At 41.3% G+C, this 21,892-nt stretch overlaps 2 protein-coding genes and 1 long non-coding RNA gene across 3 annotated transcripts in view; 2 read left to right on the forward strand and 1 right to left on the reverse strand.

The window, feature by feature from the left end:
* LOC148106203 (uncharacterized) overlaps positions 1–21,892 on the reverse strand; it is an 83,469-nt gene that overhangs the window by 2,988 nt on the left and 58,589 nt on the right. The gene's annotated exons all lie outside the window — the stretch shown is intronic.
* LOC148106204 (uncharacterized) lies at positions 1,123–3,189 on the forward strand. Its single transcript, XM_087829755.1, has one exon. The coding sequence runs from the start codon at positions 1,265–1,267 to the stop codon at positions 3,098–3,100; it is 1,836 nt and encodes a 611-aa protein (XP_087685881.1). The 5' UTR covers positions 1,123–1,264; the 3' UTR covers positions 3,101–3,189.
* LOC148106205 (uncharacterized) lies at positions 15,033–17,219 on the forward strand. The gene has a single exon (XM_087829765.1). The coding sequence runs from the start codon at positions 15,132–15,134 to the stop codon at positions 16,965–16,967; it is 1,836 nt and encodes a 611-aa protein (XP_087685891.1). The 5' UTR covers positions 15,033–15,131; the 3' UTR covers positions 16,968–17,219.

Consider the following 21,892-nt stretch of genomic DNA (forward strand, 5'->3'; position numbering starts at 1 on the left):
TAAAATGTAGCGAGTAAAAGCCACCGAGTAACCGCTAAGAGCCCAGAATAAACGGGACAAGAGGGTCAATATCAGTCAGATATGTTAAAATTTATTTTAAAAGAACACAAAGGGTTTGCAAAAAAAAAAAAAGCCTAAAACATCAAAATGGAAAAGGTCACTAACGACCATTTGATAGTGTTATTGGTGCAACCTGCCAGCAATGCAACTATCACCTGAGGGCTTGCTCCACCCCGGTGGTCCCAGATGCTCGTTGCTTTAAAAGAAACAAATCCACCCCAAAGAAATACGAGCCGAACAGAACACTTATCGCATGCACTAAGTGTTTTAGTTCAGGCAATAATCGGTGGCACTAAAATCACTCTTAATAAAGCTTATTCACTGCAAATCCACACAGAGCACCTCTAAAAGACCTACGTCCCCTAAGGTAAGAGCCCAGCTCAGGGATTGCACATTGCCCGACTAATATTGCACCAGCCCAGTAAAAATAAAAACAAACCCAGCATAAAAAAAACAGTTTTAAAAGGTGACCGTACTAAAACCAAAAACGCAACAAAACAGGAGGAAAAAACAGTGACAAGTTCACATGTGCAGCCTGCCCTGCAGGAGGCAATACAATATAAATTAGATTATAGTGCATAAATATACTTTTTTTAATGTCAAATATATTAAGTTAACATACCTCCAGCAGGCAACTGTGTTTGCTGCACACCTGGCTTATCTTGGCTTATCGTCTAAAATCACTACTAAAAACATAAAATACAATAAACATCAAATACATTTCAACAAATTTTTAAAAAGCACTAAAAGAAAAATTGCCTGCACCTCGAACCTCTGCTGTAGAGGTTTAAAACAACCACTTGTGTAGCAGACAACTAAAACCTCTCAGGCTCCTCACCTACTCACACAACCATTGTTCACAGCAGCTCGTCAGTGGAAATAAAGAGCACCTGCTGCTACTTCCTCTTTTATACCCTCCATTGTGTCCCCTGGGTCCTAAAGCCTCCCCAATTACACAAGTAAAGAATGCCCTCTCACAAATGTCATGTGACAACCTCATTGGCTTACAGAATTGTGATGTCACACACATTTAGAATCTTACTCCCACTTTGATCCTTTGATCCTAAAACCCTTAAATAGGCGTGAGACGCAACAACTTTTAGTCCGTTATTCGCAGCATTTATGTTTGCAGCATTCAAACGAACGTTCGCCAGAGAAGCCTTTTTTGAATCCTTTTCAGAGTCACTGTTAACAGATTAGAAACATGTCTCCAAGAAAACAGAAAAAAAGAGAAAAAGTAAAGCCCAGCGCTCCTCTTTGCAATCGAGAAGAAAACGATCAACTGCAGAAGATGTGCTTGGAAGAAATGCGTGAGGAAAATCTCATGAACAATCACAATACACGACACCCGCTCCAGCCAGAGTACACCAGTTACGTCTGGGAAAGTTTTTTTAAACAACGAGCGCAGATTATCTCCCTGACAGAGCAATATGAGAGAAGGACCGCTGAAGTAGATAGACTGTTCAGCCAGCTTCTTGAAAAGGAAGATATTCAAAAGGAGAAAGAAATGGAACTCCTAGACATGCGGGGAAGGAACTTTGAGCTCCAAGCAAAGCTTAATAAAGTACAAGAAAAACCAACAGAAGAAATCCTCCAACAGAAGAAAAACGAGAAAGACAAGGAAAAAAAGATTCAGGAGCTGAGTGTAAAGCTTGATGAAGCTCTGCGAAAAAATCAAGAACTCCTCCAAGAGAAGAAACAACTGGTCATAAAACTCCAAGGCACTGAGATAAATGAAAAAGTGCTGAAAGGAAGGGTTGAGTTTCTTAAAAAGAAAGCGCAACAGACCATGAAAAAGGAAGATACGGATTGCAAGCTTCAGGACAGCGAGCAACACAAGGAAGCCTTGCAAATAAAGCTTGATGAAGCTTTGCAAAAAAATCAAGAACTCCTCCAAGAAAAAGAACAAATGGACATAAAGCAGCGCAAACTGCAAGGCATGGAGGAAAAGTACAAAGGACTTCAGGCAAAGCTTGATAAAACACTGAACAAAAATAAAGAGTTGCTTCAAGAAAAAAAGCAACTAGAAATTAAACAGAAAGAAATGGACTCCAAGCTTGAAGGCGTGGAGGAAAAATACACCGCGCTGAAAATAAAGCTTGATAAAACAGTGCAAAGAAATAAGGATTTCCGACAAGACAAAGAACAGCATGACACGAAACAGAAAGATCTGGATTGCGAGCTTCAGAACATCAAGAAACACAACCAAGGTTTGCAAGTAATGCTTGATGAAGCTCTGCAAAAAAATAAAGAAATCCTTGAAGAGAAAGAAAAACTGGACATAAACCAGAGAGGCATGCAGGAAAAATACGGAGCGCAGCAGGTAAAGCTTGATGAAGCTCTGCACAAATATCAAGAGCTGCTTCAAGACAAAGAACAACGGGAAATAAAGCAGAAAGAAGAAAAACAAATTCTCCAGGACTTTGAGAGGAAACACCAACAGCTGCAAGACCGTTATAACAAACTGAACTCCAAAACAACTGAGCTGGAGGGGGAAAAGAAAAAAGTGCAAAAACAATGCTCAGAGATGCAGAGTAAGCTCAGTGACATGCTGAGAAAAAACACAGAACTGGAGAAACTTTCCAACAACTTGAAGTGCAAAAACACTGAGGTGCAGATGTTAAAGCAGCAACTAGAGAAAACAAACAAAGACTTGCAGTGTACACTTCAAGAAGTCGAGAGAAGTCAGCAGCTACAAGACACACACAACAAATTACAACAGAGTTATACAGAGATGCACGAGGCAAAGCTTATGCAGGAGGCCAAATGTAAAGAACTGAAAGAAAGGCTCGAAGAAAAACAAGCCAAATTAGAAGAAGTGGAGACAACATGCAGGAAACTTGAGAAGGAAAATACACAAACAATTGATGAGTTAAGAACGCTCATCCTAGAGAAAAAAGTGCTCGTGGAAAAGATCATGGAAAAGAAGAAAAAACGCTTCCGCTTCTTCTGGAGAAAGAGCACTCCTGCTTTTTCTACTTTTTCTACTTTTTCTTCTGCTGATGTGACCCCGTCTTCCTCCTCCACCATTGCATCGTAATTTTCACCTCTCCTCTCCTCTCCCTTTCTCTCCTGACACCTCTCCCTCCCCTATTTCCCTTTAACTCCTAACACCCGTCCCATCTCTCCCCCCCCCCCGTCCCATCTCTCCCCCCCTCTCTCTTTCACCCTCACCCCCAACCAGTCCCGGCAGTTGACTGCGCCCTCTAGAGCCTGGTTCTGTCATAGGTTTCTTCCTTTAAAGGGAGTTTTTCCTATCCACTGTCGCACCCAGTGCTTGCTCAGAGGGCATTGTTGGGGTTCTTCCCCCCCCCCCCCCCATCCCCTTCACCCTCACCCCCCAACCAGTCCCGGCAGCTGACTGCGCCCTCTAGAGCCTGGTTCTGTCATAGGTTTCTTCCTTTAAAGGGAGTTTTTCCTATCCACTGTCGCACCCAGTGCTTGCTCAGAGGGCATTGTTGGGGTTCTTCCCCCCCCCCTCATCCCCTTCACCCTCACCCCCCAACCAGTCCCGACAGCTGACTGCGCCCTCTAGAGCCTGGTTCTGTCATAGGTTTCTTCCTTTAAAGGGAGTTTTTCCTATCCACTGTCGCACCCAGTGCTTGCTCAGAGGGCATTGTTGGGGTTCTCCCTTTCTCCCTTTCTCTATCCCTTTCCTTTTCCCTCTTCTCCCCCCCCCCCTTTTCTATCCCCCCCCCTTTTCTATTTCCCCCCCCCTTTTCTATTTCCTTAATAATTTAATAATAAACACAATTGGCTACATTTTAAATGTGTCTGATCAACGTCTTCATTCAAGAATGAATTGTCTTTCTCACGGAGTCATGTGTATTTTGTGCTTTCTTCGGGCTGGTGATCCCCGCGGTCGTTCAGCCCCGGAGTCCAGAGTTTTAGTGTTTTAATCACATTTAGTGTTACATTTCAGATCACCACAATAGGATATCCATAATTTAGGATTCAGGCATTTGTTTTAGTTCAATATCGTAATCATTCTATGACTGAGTAGTTTACAGAACCTTCAGTCAGCAGCAATAACTTCTGTTGGAGGTATTTGTTCTTATTTTTTATTATTTTGAAATTAGTTAAAGTTTGTTGTTAGTTTACTTATATTTTGAGGTTTATTTACAAGTTTATTTGTAGGTTAATATTTGTTTCAATGTTTTGTTTGTTTGGTGTTGCCTTGTTAAATTAATCAATCAATCAATCAATCTTTATTTATAAAGCACTTTTCATACAACCCCCCCCCCCCCCCCCCCCCCCCCCCACACACACACACACACACACGCGCGCACACTTAAAAAGTAAAATTGGACTGGGTACGCATGAGCCAAGTGAGGAAACACTATCATGGCGAGCGGAAGCCGGTCACAGACCGCAGCCTCCAGGCTGGGCACACAGCAGGAGGGAGGCAAAGAAGCCCCCCAGCCAGGCTGAGAGGACCCCCAGAGCCCCAGCAGCCACGGTCGATCACAGACTCGGTGCAGAGAGCGCCCTCCGAGGAAACACTGGAGATATGACACAATAGGATATATACTGGGTAAAAAGATAAAATAAATAAGAACGGGATACAATATAAATATAAATATAAATAGAGTAAGAAGATTAAAAAATGAATAAGAATAAAATCAATAAATATTAGGTAAAACCTAAATTAACAATAGAATAACAGGATAGAAAAAATAAATAAACGTTAAGTAAAAGCCAAATTAAAAAGGTGGGTCTTGAGCCTGTTCTTAAAAACATGTACGTTCTCTGCGGCCCTGAGCTCCTCCGGCAGGCTGTTCCACAGACGAGGACCATACCGCTGAAAAGCTGCCTCTCCGTGAGTATGTGTCCTGACTTTAGGGACAATCAAAAGGCCAGTACCAGAGGACCTCAAGGTCCGCGAGGGTTCATATGGTAAAAGCAGATCTGAGAGATAAGAAGGCCCAAGACCATTAAGACATTTAAAAACCAATAAAAGAACTTTAAAATCGATCCTGAAACACACGGGGAGCCAGTGCAGCGATTCTAAAACCGGTGTAATGTGGGCCCGCCCTCTCGTCTTCGTCAGCACACGAGCTGCAGAGTTTTGTAAAAGTTGTAAAGTTGAAATATTCTTTTTAGGAAGACCAGAGAGCAGGGCATTACAGTAATCAATGCGACTGGTAATAAAAGCATGCATCAACATCTCCGTGTTGGCCCAAGAGAGAATAGGGCGGACTCTGGCTATATTTTTTAGATGATAAAATCCAATTTTGGTTACATGTTTAATATGTGGGATAAAACCAAGCTCAGAGTCAAAAACAACACCCAGGTTTTTCACTTGTAGCATAGTGAAAATGCCTGTAATTTAGACAAGAGTTTCTCTCTCTGAGCCTCAGGACCGACGATTAAAACTTCAGTTTTGTCCTGGTTAAGCTGTAAAAAGTTTTCTGCCATCCAAGATCTTATATCTAAAATACAGTTAAAAAGGGCATCCATTGGTCTGGTGTCATCAGGAGACACGGAAATGTACAGCTGAGTGTCATCAGCGTAACTGTGAAAGTTCACTCCATGCCTCCTGATGACACCACCGAGAGGGAGCATATACAAATTAAAAAGTACAGGGCCTAAAACTGACCCTTGAGGCACACCACATTAGTCAGTAAAAGCTTGTTTCTATAAATAAAGAGACTGGTATAGGAACAAAAAACGCAACTTTAAAGTTTGGACAGTGGACTTCTTTTGCCTGCGTACGAAATATTATCTCAGTGCAGCAGTGGCTTGTGGACTCTTAATTGTGGGATGTTTGGTTTGTCAAACAAAAGGAATTGCCACCACAACTTCAATTCATTGACATTTGCAAGCATTCCTTTATACACAGCATTTCAGTCAGGTTGAGGTCTGGACTTCCATGCTGTAGATTTGCTGCTGTGCTTGGGGTCATTATCCTGTTGCATGGCCTAATTTAGGAGAAGCTTTAGCTGTCGGACAGGTGGCCTCACATTTGACTCTAGAAAACTCTGGCATACAGAGGATTTCGTCGACTGCAAGGTGCCTATCTCTTGTAGCTGCAGAACAAGCTTAAATCAAAAAATTATCCACTGCTACGAATCCTGGGATAGGGTGGGCCATGAAGGATACACCCGAACCATCCTTCAAATCCAGGTAAAAGGAGGAGGCATTTGTGGGTCACATTTGGAGCAGCCTTTGTCGCCTGGCTGTGATGTAATCGGCTATTAAAGGCAGCCTCTGAATCACAAAACAACCACAATGGACCAAAGTGCTGTACAGAAGATTAAATACATAAAAACAAATAGAAAGAAAAACCACAGAAAAGGAAAAATAAAATAAAAAACTGTATATAAATAAATAAACAATAAAAGAAAATCAGCTGGAGTCTATCCCAGCTGTCACCAGGGTGTCAGCTAACACACAGACAACCAGTTGCACTCACATTCATACCTATGGACAATTTAGAGTTTCCACGCAATCACAGGGGAACATGCAAACTCCACACAGAAAGACCCACAATTTCATACCATAAGGTCACCAGTCTCCCAGCAATTCATTTCTCATATATTTGCCCAACAACTTCACAAAAGCTGGAGAATTTATTGCGGGACCATGTACTCTCATGTGCCTCTTCATTTTCTCAACAAATGAAATCATTTCTCTTTTAACACATAAACAGTGTGGATGCTGAAGAGCTTCATCTGTCATGGAGGTGACCAATAACCCAATGGTCACTCTGACAAAGCTCCAGCATTTCTGTGTGGAGTATGGAGAACCTTTAAGAAGGACAGAGGCTGTATCCCAATTCAGGGTCTGCAGCCTTAAAGGCTGCATTTTAAGGCCGGTTACGTCACAGTGGCGCGCCGAAGGCTGTCCCAATTCAAAGGCTGCTCGAAATGCGGCCCTCAAATGCATCCTTCATTTCCCTGAATTTTAAGGCTGTGGCAGTGTAGACTTCGTGGTCCCATATATCCCACAATTCATAGCGCGGCAGTCGGTGTGGATAATTCTGCCGCAGATGGCAGAAGCGGAGCGGCCGAAGAGTAAACTGTGAAAAGTAAGTACTGAATATTATGTCACTTATTTATGTGTAAATGTTTAATAATGAGGAACATTAAAACATTACTGTTGGCCACATGTCAGCAGAGTTATTTGCCATTATCGATGTTTGTACGTTCAGCTTTTACCTGCTTTTAAAGCCTTTAAAATATAATAATACAATAGTCGACCTTAATCTGACAGAGAATGTGATGATTTTGTGGATAATTAAAGTCAGTCATATATCCACAAACACAACAAGCTGAAAGTCAGTGATGCTGCTCGGTTTGCAGTCCTGAATATCACGGCACAAGCAGGATTCACTGCACTGTTAATGTTAACTATGTTATATTGCTGCCTCTGTTTGGTGGTGTCGAGCCAAACGGACTTTAACGTGTGTTTGAACGAGCTGACGGTTCACTCGTTAAGCTGAAAGAAAGATGCTTTAATCACAGGAGTCACACGTGTGTCCACTGTACCATCTGGGAACTCTTCTTGTTTAGCACTCGTAATAACACAAACACTAAATCCTCCTGTCTGTAGCAGTGTATACACCTGAGACTGTCACCTGTCTGTCTGTCCTGCACTCTCTCTCTTATTTTCTCTCTGATTGTGGAATAAAAGTATGAACATGTGTTTATAAGTTACACTTGTGTTTGAATCCTGCAGCTTATCACACATTTGATTTCCATGTGTGACAACTGCAAGTGTCCAGAGTGAGGACAGACTGAGGGACCCACTGCTGCACATCATCTGTGAGGCTTTGCACCCCTGATGATACACCAGGACAAACTCAGCAGTGTGTGAGGAAGAGGAGGAGGAAGAGCCAGCAGCAGCTGACAGATGGAGAGAATAGACAGACTGTTCCCTGTTTGTGAAGGACTGCTAGGAAAGTTTAGAATAAGTAATTGTCTGTCCTGAATCAGTCTTATTAGGTAATGTTCAAATAATGTTATCATCCCAGTGTTTTCAGTGTGGGAGAAAGTACTCAGGGCCTTCAAGTTACACACTATGAAAGGCAGCAACAAGTTTAATATTCAGAAACTTAAAATATGTATCAGCAGCAGAATGGAGCTAAAAATAAATGTTTGTTTCAGTTTTATGAAGCTTTGAGTATTTTGGATTAGTAGCACTGCTGTGTTTGTTGCATCATATTGCTGTAATTGTTTATATGCTTTATATATTCTGAGGTAAGTTGATCTATAGTGTTACATCATATTCTATAAGGATGTTATGTGTTTGTTTACTTTCTGCCCAGTTTGACCCATTTAGCAGAAGTCAGCCTGTTTAAGGCTCTGATATCTATTCTGTATGACTTAAAGCAGTTATGACATGGTCTGATTTTCTCACCCAATAAAGGAATATTTAATATATCAGTCTACTCTTCATTCTATCAGACAGTTATCACAGCTCGTACATTTGCTTTTTACACATATATGTAAGCACTGAGGCAAAATTTAATAATGCCAACATACTGAAGGAACAACATTTGTCTCATATATAATACATCTATATATATACTGTCAAAGATACTTGAATGTCTTTGAGTGAAGATTTAAGGTGATAGGACATAAATAGCTGCAACTTGAATCTTTACTGAAGCTCAGTATTTGACACAGAGTTCACTCACATGTGCTGTACCAGTGTACCTGCACATGTGATGTGACAATAGAAGTGATTTGATTTGAGAGTTCAAACTCACTGCTGTAATAACTAATAATGATTAATATAATAACTATAATATTGGACATCTCATATTTACACTGACTTTAGTCTCATGAACAACATTAGCTAATTGTTATTTACTAGCTAATCTTATATTAATTTTTCCCCACGCTGCCACCTACAGAAGTTCTCTGACGACTCTGCCATAGTCGGCCTCATCACAGGTGAGGACGACTCAGAGTACAGACAGTGGACTCTGGACTTTGTTGACTGGTGTCAGCAGAACCACCTGCTGATCAACGCCGGGAAAACAAAGGAGTTGGTGGTGGACTTCCGGAGACGCAGACCCACCACACTGACACCGGTGAACATCCAGGGAGTGGACATTGAGATAGTGGACTCTTATAGGTACCTGGGTGTTCACCTGAATAATAAATTGGACTGGAGCCACAACACTGAAGCTCTTTACAGGAAGGGTCAGAGCAGACTCTACCTGCTGAGGCGGCGGAGGTCATTTGGAGTCCAGGGAGCGCTTTTAAAGACCTTCTATGACTCTGTGGTGGCATCTGTCACTTTTTACAGTGTTGTATGTTGGAGCAGCAGTTTATCGGCAGCTGAGAGGAAGAGGTTGGATAAACTCATCAGGAAGGCCAGCTCTGTTCTGGGATGCACCCTGGACCCAGTACAGGTGGTGGGAGACAGAAGGACTCTGGCCAAAATAACATCTCTGATGGACAGAGTCTCCCACCCCATGTATGTAGATGTTGCTGAACTGCAGAGCTCCTTCAGTGACAGACTGCTGCATCCTAGATGCATGAAGGAGCGTTTCCGCAGGTCCTTCCTCCCTGCAGCTGTCAGACTGTACAATCTGAACTGCTCCCAACAAACAGATGTTTACATCAATGCTGTAACTGCAATAATTAACCAATTCACACTACAACCTGGTTAGCCTCTTACCTGTAATTATTTTTATTTAATTTAATAACTGTACAGTACTGTGTTTATAGTAACCATTGTCCTTAATGTAAATATGTAAGAAAAATTGTGTACGTTTCTGTTCCGTGTCCTGTTTGTATGTCTGTCTCTTTGGCAGCTGTTACAACCAAATTTCCCCTTGTGGCACAATTAAAGGATTATTCTATTCTATTCTTATATGACTGTTCAGTACAGAAATGAAGCCCAACAATCATGTTTTACAGTCCTGTGGTCTCAGCCTCAGATACTTATTAAATCACACAAAGCTCATGTAGAAACAAACAAATGAACAAAATATGTTCTCCTTCATTTCTGTCAACCACACGTTTCCAGCTATCATGGTTGCTAGGCAACCTGGGCAGCGTGACGGAGGCTAGACCGTCCCATTTCACAAGCTTCTCACTTCCGGCCTTAGCGGTCTTTGAGTACGCGGCCCTTGAGGACCGTTGAGGCTGCGTACTTTAAAGCTGCAGACCCTGAATTGGGATACAGCCACAATGAACTCTAAATGGTGCAATCTACCTATGCCCACCTCACGTGCCTAGCCCCTCAACAAGCGGCCGCACCTCCACTAAAGCAATAAAACAAAGCATAAAACGTTAAACAAATTAGTAAAAGAGATCTACATAAAACAAATGCACCCCAAGTTACTGTTCTTTATAAAAGCATCACATAACAAACAAACAGCATAAGACAAGACAGCAGCAGCATGGCACAATCCACTCTCTTTCCTGAGGAGCTCTGCAGTGCTTAGCTGCCTGAGGCTCTCAGCCCCTTTGGATGGGAAAAGACTGCCAAATGCCTCCGTGTGGTAGTGAAGCACAGCCGTTTCTTATAAGGCCGCTAATTATCAGCTGGGAAGGTGTGGATGGTAGTGCTGCATTTGTGGACATCACGTAAAATCCTTCCCCAGGATCTACTTCACTACAGTAGAGTGTCCAGATGGAAGCCACTCTTCATTAAAAGGCACATAACAGTTAACTTGGAGTTTCACAGAAGGCACCTGAAAGACTTTCACACCATAAGAAACAAAATTCTCTGGCTCTTCTGTGAGCTATGGCGGAGCTTCCTCAGAGAGCAGGTGGGTGAGAGCAGGTGGGTGAGGAGGAGAGACCCGAGACCGCCACCGAGTGTCAGGTGAAGTGATCGTCAGGTAAGAAGTTATGACCTGCAATCTCTTTTCTTTTCCTTTGAAAACGTGATTAAAATCATGTTCATGTTGTAATGATATTCATATTATAATAGTATAAAATAAAAATAGATACAATTAAAACTATGCATTTTCAAACAATAAAAAGACAGCTGCCCAACGCTCAAAGCAATTTACAATTCCACTATTCCTTCAGTCTCACATTCACACACTGGTGGAGGCAAGCCACAGTTGTTGCCACAACTGACCTGGGACAGACTGACAGAAGCGAGGCTGCTATATCGCGCCATCATCAGTAGGCGGTAGGTGAAGAGTCTTGCCCAAGGACACAACGACCAAGACAGACAGAGCTGGGGATCGAACCAGCAACCTCCCAGTTACAAGAATTGTTTACCCACTGACAAACATTTCAAGTTCTACCAAATTAAAAAACAATTTGTGGTAACCTGATTATGATTCAAAAAGAATTAACAACACTTCTTGTAATGGTGTTAAAATCAACCCAGCTTTTATTTTCAAATGCAAAAAGTTAAAGAAAATCAGCCAACATACTGGACACATAGTTGTCAGCATAATTGTTTATTGTTCAACACAATAAACAAATATACTGTCACCATAGTTACTGATATTGAAAGCTTATTGATAATTTGTCCAAATGTAGCGAGTAAAAGCCACCGAGTAACCGCTAAGAGCCCAGAATAAACGGGACAAGAGGGTCAATATCAGTCAGATATGTTAAAATTTATTTTAAAAGAACACAAAGGGTTTGCAAAAAAAAGCCTAAAACATCAAAATGGAAAAGGTCACTAACGACCACAAGATAGTGTTATTGGTGCAACCTGCCAGCAATGCAACTATCACCTGAGGGCTTGCTCCACCCCGGTGGTCCCAGATGCTCGTTGCTTTAAAAGAAACAAATCCACCCCAAAGAAATACGAGCCGAACAGAACACTTATCGCATGCACTAAGTGTTTTAGTTCAGGCAATAATCGGTGGCACTAAAATCACTCTTAATAAAACTTATTCACTGCAAATCCACACAGAGCACCTCTAAAAGACCTACGTCCCCTAAGGTAAGAGCCCAGCTCAGGGATTGCACATTGCCCGACTAATATTGCACCAGCCCAGTAAAAATAAAAACAAACCCAGCATAAAAAAAACAAAAAAAACCCCACAGTTTTAAAAGGTGACCCTACTAATACCAAAAACGCAACAAAACAGGAGGAGGAAAAAACAGTGACAAGTTCACATGTGCAGCCTGCCCTGCAGGAGGCAATACAATATAAATTAGATTATAGTGCATAAATATACTTTTTTTAATGTCAAATATATTAAGTTAACATACCTCCAGCAGACAACTGTGTTTGGTGCACACCTGGCTTATCTTGGCTTATCGTCTAAAATCACTACTAAAAACATAAAATACAATAAACATCAAATACATTTCAACAAATTTTTAAAAAGCACTAAAAGAAAAAAAGCCTGCATCTCGAACCTCTGCTGTAGAGGTTTAAAACAACCGTTTGTGTGGCAGACAATTAAAACTTCTAAGCAGGGGCATTTCTAGAATCAGAGCTTTGGGGGTGCTGAGCACCCAGAGAGCTGCCCAGCCAGGCAAGATAAACCTGTCTCTGTCAGTCCCTGCATCCTTAAATGTTGTCCCGAGTTCTCTCTGACTGTCTCCTTGGTGCATTTAAACCCCTGTTCCTCCCTGTCCTCATCGTCTGTTGTCTTCATCTCCATTATCAGTCATCATAATTTTACCATCTCTGTGCAAGTCTGCAAATTTCTTTATTAAATCATAAGATTCTTAAATTCATCAAGTCTCTCTGTGCCTGGGTCCTCGTCACAAAACATGACATCACTGTTTTGTACATTTTAACACAATTTAATCCCCACATTTGTGAAAGAAAAGCAAAACATTTTTTTGAAAAGTCTGTAACAAAACCATCAAATCTGATCAAGGTTATTTAAATGCTGCTAAAGAAGAATGGATTGGAATAAAAATACATATCCTAACCTTAATTACTGCGGGAGAATAATGAATGATGCTCATAGTGAGTAAGAAGTAAACTGAGTGCATTTTTTGGACAGAGATTCACATTTAATGTGTGTGTATAATATAATACAGATACATAAAAAACACTCCCGAAACAGAATAAATTATTACAAATAAATTATTACATAATATTAATAAAAACTATAAAAATGGAGGCAACTTTGCCTGTGGTAGAATGTATACAATGTGTACAATGTATGCAGATACTAATTTTACTAATTTAATAATACTAATTTTCTGTTGTAAGATTTATGAGTTTCATGCTTTCATAGTGGTCCTTAGGAGAGCTTGACATTTTATCAGGTGGTACACACTGTAAAAAGTTTGAGAAACACTGAGAAGTGTATGTGTACTTTTGGAAAACATTTAAAGCTGCAGTACAGAATCTTTGAAACAAGCTTAAAACATTTTTAGAATATAAACAGAGCACTCTGCTTCTCTTTACAGCTCCTCTCTCCACCAGGGCTGTTTGGCACTTTCTGATAGTGTGCAAATGTGATGTACGTACTGCGGCAGTCATACAGACAACTGGACGGTCCAAAAGCTGGCCTACCTATTACTGGCTGAGGTTTTAGAAGAGTTGTGGCTGAACCACATAAAAATATATCATTAATTTTAATCTCCCCAATCAATTATAATGTTATGTTGGAATGTTGTTAAAGAGGATCAAAATGTTTCAACCCAGTTTGTTTTGCAGATTCTGTATAGCAGCTTTAATATAGGGAGGACACAACTTCCAGATTGTGTGAGTTTCTGTTGTGCCTGTCACTGTTCCCTGTCTGTTTTCTTACCTGGTTCTTCCTGACCTTGCCCTTTCTCCTCACATTCCCCTCTTTCCTCTCTCCCTCTTTGGACTGACAATCATACACAAATAGATTGTATTAAATTAGATGAAAATTAAATTAATATGAAAAAATACTATTAAGATCACTAATAAAAAAGTCCTCTCTCAGTGTACTTTCAACCAAAAGGCAAATAACCAAACCACATGAACATCTAATAAAAGATATAAATATTGAAACACTGATCCAACATTATTCTTGATTGACGGATCATTTGATTTTACACTTTCACTTGAATGTGGCTCCTTTTTTTTGAAAAAACTTCCTCATATTCATTATGAACCTGGCTTCCTCTCTGTACGCACGCACGCACGCACGCACACACACACACACACACACACACACACACACACACACAACAGGAGTTATAAGGTTAATGGGCATCCAGTCAGTTAGCTAGTTAGTATCCATTTAAAACAGGACAGTGGTAACAACAGTAGGCTACGGAAAATTTAAAGTTTTAGATTTTTAAATAGGCTGTATACATTTCAATGGGAGGAACAGGACGGTGAAATGTCGCTGAATTTACTACAGAGCAGGACGGATTGTAGGGTAGCAAACATTGTCGGAAAACACGTTTTCAACACTGCAGGTTACCTGGGTGTAATGTTTTTCAGTTAAAAAGAAACATGGTCTGACTCCTACCAACTATATAAAGAGTAACTGAAGGTTAAATGCAGCTAATATGTCCTGTTTTAAGCCAGGCACTCACACCTCTGCTCCGCTGTGTCTCAGCCACCATCGCTCTGGCAGCAAGAGCGCTAGAGCCAGAGCAGGAGAGAGCTGGAACAAACCATTTTGGGAGGGGGGGTTATCTATACTTTTGTTGTTAAAATGTTACGTCTCAAACAAGTACAGTACTGTATGCTTTTTATATTTTTAGTAGTGTGTCACACAAACAGCAAATATTGTCAAAAAAAGAAAGAAATCTTTGGGGGTGCTTTGATTCATTTTGGGGATGCTGAAGCACCCCCAAAAATGGGCTAAAATCGCCCCTGCTTCTAAGGCTCCTCACCTACTCACACAACTAGCTCGTCAGTGGAAATGAAGAGCACCTGCTGCTACTTCCTCTTTTATACCCTCCATTGTGTCCCCTGGGTCCTAAAGCCTCCCCAATTACACCAGTAAAGAATGCCCTCTCACAAATGTCATGTGACAACCTCATTGGCTTACAGAATTGTGATGTCACACACATTTAGAATCTTACTCCCACTTTGATCCTTTGATCCTAAAACCCTTAAATAGGCGTGAGACGCAACAACTTTTAGTCCGTTATTCGCAGCATTGATGTTTGCAGCATTCAAACGAACGTTCGCCAGAGAAGCCTTTTTTGAATCCTTTTCAGAGTCACTGTTAACAGATTAGAAACATGTCTCCAAGAAAACAGAAAAAAAGAGAAAAAGTAAAGCCCAGCGCTCCTCTTTGCAATCGAGAAGAAAACGATCAACTGCAGAAGATGTGCTTGGAAGAAATGCGTGAGGAAAATCTCATGAACAATCACAATACGCGACACCCGCTCCAGCCAGAGTACACCAGTTACGTCTGGGAAAGTTTTTTTAAACAACGAGCGCAGATTATCTCCCTGACAGAGCAATATGAGAGAAGGACCGCTGAAGTAGATAGACTGTTCAGCCAGCTTCTTGAAAAGGAAGATATTCAAAAGGAGAAAGAAATGGAACTCCTAGACATGCGGGGAAGGAACTTTGAGCTCCAAGCAAAGCTTAATAAAGTACAAGAAAAACCAACAGAAGAAATCCTCCAACAGAAGAAAAACGAGAAAGACAAGGAAAAAAAGATTCAGGAGCTGAGTGTAAAGCTTGATGAAGCTCTGCGAAAAAATCAAGAACTCCTCCAAGAGAAGAAACAACTGGTCATAAAACTCCAAGGCACTGAGATAAATGAAAAAGTGCTGAAAGGAAGGGTTGAGTTTCTTAAAAAGAAAACGCAACAGACCATGAAAAAGGAAGGTACGGATTGCAAGCTTCAGGACAGCGAGCAACACAAGGAAGCCTTGCAAATAAAGCTTGATGAAGCTTTGCAAAAAAATCAAGAACTCCTCCAAGAAAAAGAACAAATGGACATAAAGCAGCGCAAACTGCAAGGCATGGAGGAAAAGTACAAAGGACTTCAGGCAAAGCTTGATAAAACACTGAACAAAAATAAAGAGTTGCTTCAAGAAAAAAAGCAACTAGAAATTAAACAGAAAGAAATGGACTCCAAGCTTGAAGGCGTGGAGGAAAAATACACCGCGCTGAAAATAAAGCTTGATAAAACAGTGCAAAGAAATAAGGATTTCCGACAAGACAAAGAACAGCATGACACGAAACAGAAAGATCTGGATTGCGAGCTTCAGATCATTAAGAAACACAACCAAGGTTTGCAAGTAATGCTTGATGAAGCTCTGCAAAAAAATACAGAAATCCTTGAAGAGAAAGAAAAACTGGACATAAACCAGAGAGGCATGCAGGAAAAATACGGAGCGCAGCAGGTAAAGCTTGATGAAGCTCTGCACAAATATCAAGAGCTGCTTCAAGACAAAGAACAACGGGAAATAAAGCAGAAAGAAGAAAAACAAATTCTCCAGGACTTTGAGAGGAAACACCAACAGCTGCAAGACCGTTATAACAAACTGAACTCCAAAACAACTGAGCTGGAGGGGGAAAAGAAAAAAGTGCAAAAACAATGCTCAGAGATGCAGAGTAAGCTCAGTGACATGCTGAGAAAAAACACAGAACTGGAGAAACTTTCCAACAACTTGAAGTGCAAAAACACTGAGGTGCAGATGTTAAAGCAGCAACTAGAGAAAACAAACAAAGACCTGCAGTGTACACTTCAAGAAGTCGAGAGAAGTCAGCAGCTACAAGACACACACAACAAATTACAACAGAGTTATACAGAGATGCACGAGGCAAAGCTTATGCAGGAGGCCAAATGTAAAGAACTGAAAGAAAGGCTCGAAGAAAAACAAGCCAAATTAGAAGAAGTGGAGACAACATGCAGGAAACTTGAGAAGGAAAATACACAAACAATTGATGAGTTAAGAACGCTCATCCTAGAGAAAAAAGTGCTCGTGGAAAAGATCATGGAAAAGAAGAAAAAACGCTTCCGCTTCTTCTGGAGAAAGAGCACTCCTGCTTTTTCTACTTTTTCTACTTTTTCTTCTGCTGATGTGACCCCGTCTTCCTCCTCCACCGCTGCATCGTAATTTTCACCTCTCCTCTCCTCTCCCTTTCTCTCCTGACACCTCTCCCTCCCCTATTTCCCTTTAACTCCTAACACCCGTCCCATCTCCCCCCCCCCCCCTCTCTCTCTATCACCCTCACCCCCAACCAGTCCCGACAGCTGACTGCGCCCTCTAGAGCCTGGTTCTGTCATAGGTTTCTTCCTTTAAAGGGAGTTTTTCCTATCCACTGTCGCACCCAGTGCTTGCTCAGAGGGCATTGTTGGGGTTCTTCCCCCCCCCCCCCCCCCATCCCCTTCACCCTCACCCCCCAACCAGTCCCGACAGATGACTGCGCCCTCTAGAGCCTGGTTCTGTCATAGGTTTCTTCCTTTAAAGGGAGTTTTTCCTATCCACTGTCGCACCCAGTGCTTGCTCAGAGGGCATTGTTGGGGTTCTCCCTTTCTCCCCTTTTCTATCCCTTTCCTTTACCCTCTTCTTTACCCCCCCCCCCCTTTTCTATTTCCCCCCCTTTTCTATTTCCTTAATAATTTAATAATAAACACAATTGGCTACATTTTAAATGTGTCTGATCAACGTCTTCATTCAAGAATGAATTGTCTTTCTCACGGAGTCATGTGTATTTTGTGTTTTCCTCGGGCTGGTGATCCCCGCGGTCGTTCAGCCCCGGAGTCCAGAGTTTTAGTGTTTTAATCACATTTAGTGTTAGATTTAAGATCACCACAATAGGATATCCATAATTTAGGATTCAGGCATTTGTTTTAGTTCAATATCGTAATCATTCTATGACTGAGTAGTTTACAGAACCTTCAGTCTGCAGCAATAACTTCTGTTGGAGGTATTTGTTCTTATTTTTTATTATTTTGAAATTAGTTAAAGTTTGTTGTTAGTTTACTTATATTTTGGGGTTTATTTACAAGGTTATTTGTAGGTTAATATTTGTTTCAATGTTTGTTTGTTTGATGTTGCCTTGTTAAATTAATCAATCAATCAATCAATCTTTATTTATAAAGCACTTTTCATACAACCCCCCCCCCCCCCCCCCCCCCACACACACACACACACACACGCGCGCACACTTAAAAAGTAAAATTGGACTGGGTACGCATGAGCCAAGTGAGGAAACACTATCATGGCGAGCGGAAGCCGGTCACAGACCGCAGCCTCCAGGCTGGGCACACAGCAGAAGGGAGGCAAAGAAGCCCCCCAGCCAGGCTGAGAGGACCCCCAGAGCCCCAGCAGCCACGGTCGATCACAGACCCGGTGCAGAGAGCGCCCTCCGAGGAAACACTGGAGATATGACACAATAGGATATATACTGGGTAAAAAGATAAAATAAATAAGAACGGGATACAATATAAATATAAATATAAATAGAGTAAGAAGATTAAAAAATGAATAAGAATAAAATCAATAAATATTAGGTAAAACCTAAATTAACAATAGAATAACAGGATAGAATAAATAAGCGTAAAATAAATAAACGTTAAGTAAAAGCCAAATTAAAAAGGTGGGTCTTGAGCCTGTTCTTAAAAACATGTACGTTCTCTGCGGCCCTGAGCTCCTCCGGCAGGCTGTTCCACAGACGAGGACCATACCGCTGAAAAGCTGCCTCTCCGTGAGTATGTGTCCTGACTTTAGGGACAATCAAAAGGCCAGTACCAGAGGACCTCAAGGTCCGCGAGGGTTCATATGGTAAAAGCAGATCTGAGAGATAAGAAGGCCCAAGACCATTAAGACATTTAAAAACCAATAAAAGAACTTTAAAATCGATCCTGAAACACACGGGGAGCCAGTACAGCGATTCTAAAACCGGTGTAATGTGGGCCCGCCCTCTCGTCTTCGTCAGCACACGAGCTGCAGAGTTTTGTAAAAGTTGTAAAGTTGAAATATTCTTTTTAGGAAGACCAGAGAGCAGGGCATTACAGTAATCAATGCGACTGGTAATAAAAGCATGCATCAACATCTCCGTGTTGGCCCGAGAGAGAATAGGGCGGACTCTGGCTATATTTTTTAGATGATAAAATCCAATTTTGGTTACATGTTTAATATGTGGGATAAAACCAAGCTCAGAGTCAAAAACAACACCCAGGTTTTTCACTTGTAGCGAAGGACATAGTGAAAATGCCTGTAATTTAGACAAGAGTTTCTCTCTCTGAGCCTCAGGACCGACGATTAAAACTTCAGTTTTGTCCTGGTTAAGCTGTAAAAAGTTTTCTGCCATCCAAGATCTTATATCTAAAATACAGTTAAAAAGGGCATCCATTGGTCTGGTGTCATCAGGAGACACGGAAATGTACAGCTGAGTGTCATCAGCGTAACTGTGAAAGTTCACTCCATGCCTCCTGATGACACCACCGAGAGGGAGCATATACAAATTAAAAAGTACAGGGCCTAAAACTGACCCTTGAGGCACACCACATTAGTCAGTAAAAGCTGTAGGGCCATTTTGTTTCTATAAATAAAGAGACTGGTATAGGAACAAAAAACGCAACTTTAAAGTTTGGACAGTGGACTTCTTTTGCCTGCGTACGAAATATTATCTCAGTGCAGCAGTGGCTTGTGGACTCTTAATTGTGAGATGTTTGGTTTGTCAAACAAAAGGAATTGCCACTACAACTTCAATTCATTGACATTTGCAAGCATTCCTTTATACACAGCATTTCAGTCAGGTTGAGGTCTGGACTTCCATGCTGTAGATTTGCTGCTGTGCTTGGGGTCATTATCCTGTTGCATGGCCTAATTTAGGAGAAGCTTTAGCTGTCGGACAGGTGGCCTCACATTTGACTCTAGAAAACTCTGGCATACAGAGGATTTCGTCGACTGCAAGGTGCCTATCTCTTGTAGCTGCAGAACAAGCTTAAATCAAAAAATTATCCACTGCTACGAATCCTGGGATAGGGTGGGCCATGAAGGATACACCCGAACCATCCTTCAAATCCAGGTAAAAGGAGGAGGCATTTGTGGGTCACATTTGGAGCAGCCTTTGTCACCTGGCTGTGATGTGATCAGCTATTAACGGCAGGCTCTGAATCACAAAACAACCACAATGGACCAAAGTGCTGTACAGTACTGAAAATTAAAAAATAAATAAATAAATAAATCTACAATGTGTTGTACAGAAGATTAAATACATAAAAACAAATAGAAAGAAAAACCACAGAAAAGGAAAAATAAAATAAAAAACTGTATACAAATAAATAAACAATAAAATAAAATCAGCTGGAGTCTATTCCAGCTGTCACCAGGGTGTCAGCTAACACACAGACAACCAGTTGCACTCACATTCATACCTATGGACAATTTAGAGTTTCCACACAATCACAGGAGAACATGCAAACTCCACACAGAAAGACCCACAATTTCATACCATAAGGTCACCAGTCTCCCAGCAATTCATTTCTCATATATTTGCCCAACAACTTCACAAAAGCTGGAGAATTTATTGCGGGACCATGTACTCTCATGTGCCTCTTCATTTTCTCAACAAATGAAATCATTTCTCTTTTAACACATAAACAGTGTGGATGCTGAAGAGCTTCATCTGTCATGGAGGTGACCAATAACCCAATGGTCACTCTGACAAAGCTCCAGCATTGCTGTGTGGAGTATGGAGAACCTTTAAGAAGGACAGAGGCTGTATCCCAATTCAGGGTCTGCAGCCTTAAAGGCTGCATTTTAAGGCCGATTACGTCACAGTGGCGCGCCGAAGGCTGCTCGAAATGCGGCCCTCAAATGCATCCTTCATTTCCCTGAATTTTAATGCTGTGGCAGTGTAGACTTCGTGGTCCCATATATCCCACAATTCATAGCGCGGCAGTCGGTGTGGATAATTCTGCCGCAGACAGCAGAAGCGGAGCGGCCGAAGAGTAAACTGTGAAAAGTAAGTACTGAATATTATGTCACTTATTTATGTGTAAATGTTTAATAATGAGGAACATTAAAACATTACTGTTGGCCACATGTCAGCAGAGTTATTTGCCATTAGCGATGTTTGTACGTTCAGCTTTTACTTGCTTTTAAAGCCTTTAAAATATAATAATACAATAGTCGACCTTAATCTGACAGAGAATGTGATGATTTTGTGGATAATTAAAGTCAGTCATATATCCACAAACACAACAAGCTGAAAGTCAGTGATGCTGCTCGGTTTGCAGTCCTGAATATCACGGCACAAGCAGGATTCACTGCACTGTTAATGTTAACTATGTTGTATTGCTGCCTCTGTTCGGTGGTGTCGAGCCAAACGGACTTTAACGTGTGTTTGAACGAGCTGACGGTTCACTCGTTAAGCTGAAAGAAAGATGCTTTAATCACAGGAGTCACACGTGTGTCCACTGTACCATCTGGGAACTCTTCTTGTTTAGCACTCGTAATAACACAAACACTAAATCCTCCTGTTTGTAGCAGTGTATACACCTGAGACTGTCACCTGTCTGTCTGTCCTGCACTCTCTCTCTTATTTTCTCTCTGATTGTGTAATAAAAGTATGAACATGTGTTTATAAGTTACACTTGTGTTTGAATCCTGCAGCTTATCACACATTTGATTTCCATGTGTGACAACTGCAAGTGTCCAGAGTGAGGACAGACTGAGGGACCCACTGCTGCACATCATCTGTGAGGCTTTGCACCCCTGATGGTCCACCAGGACAAACTCAGCAGTGTGTGAGGAAGAGGAGGAGGAAGAGCCAGCAGCAGCTGACAGATGGAGAGAATAGACAGACTGTTCCCTGTTTGTGAAGGACTGCTAGAAAAGTTTAGAATAACTAATTGTCTGTCCTGAATCAGTCTTATTAGGTAATGTTCAAATAATGTTATCATCCCAGTGTTTTCAGTGTGGGAGAAAGTACTCAGGGCCTTCAAGTTACACACTATGAAAGGCAGCAACAAATTTAATATTCAGAAACTTAAAGTATGTATCAGCAGCAGAATGGAGCTAAAAATAAA

The sequence above is a fragment of the Neolamprologus brichardi genome, chromosome 2 (assembly GCF_056152115.1).
Source record: "Neolamprologus brichardi isolate AB-2024 chromosome 2, ASM5615211v1, whole genome shotgun sequence".
In the NCBI taxonomy this organism is placed as follows: Eukaryota; Metazoa; Chordata; class Actinopteri; order Cichliformes; family Cichlidae; genus Neolamprologus; species Neolamprologus brichardi.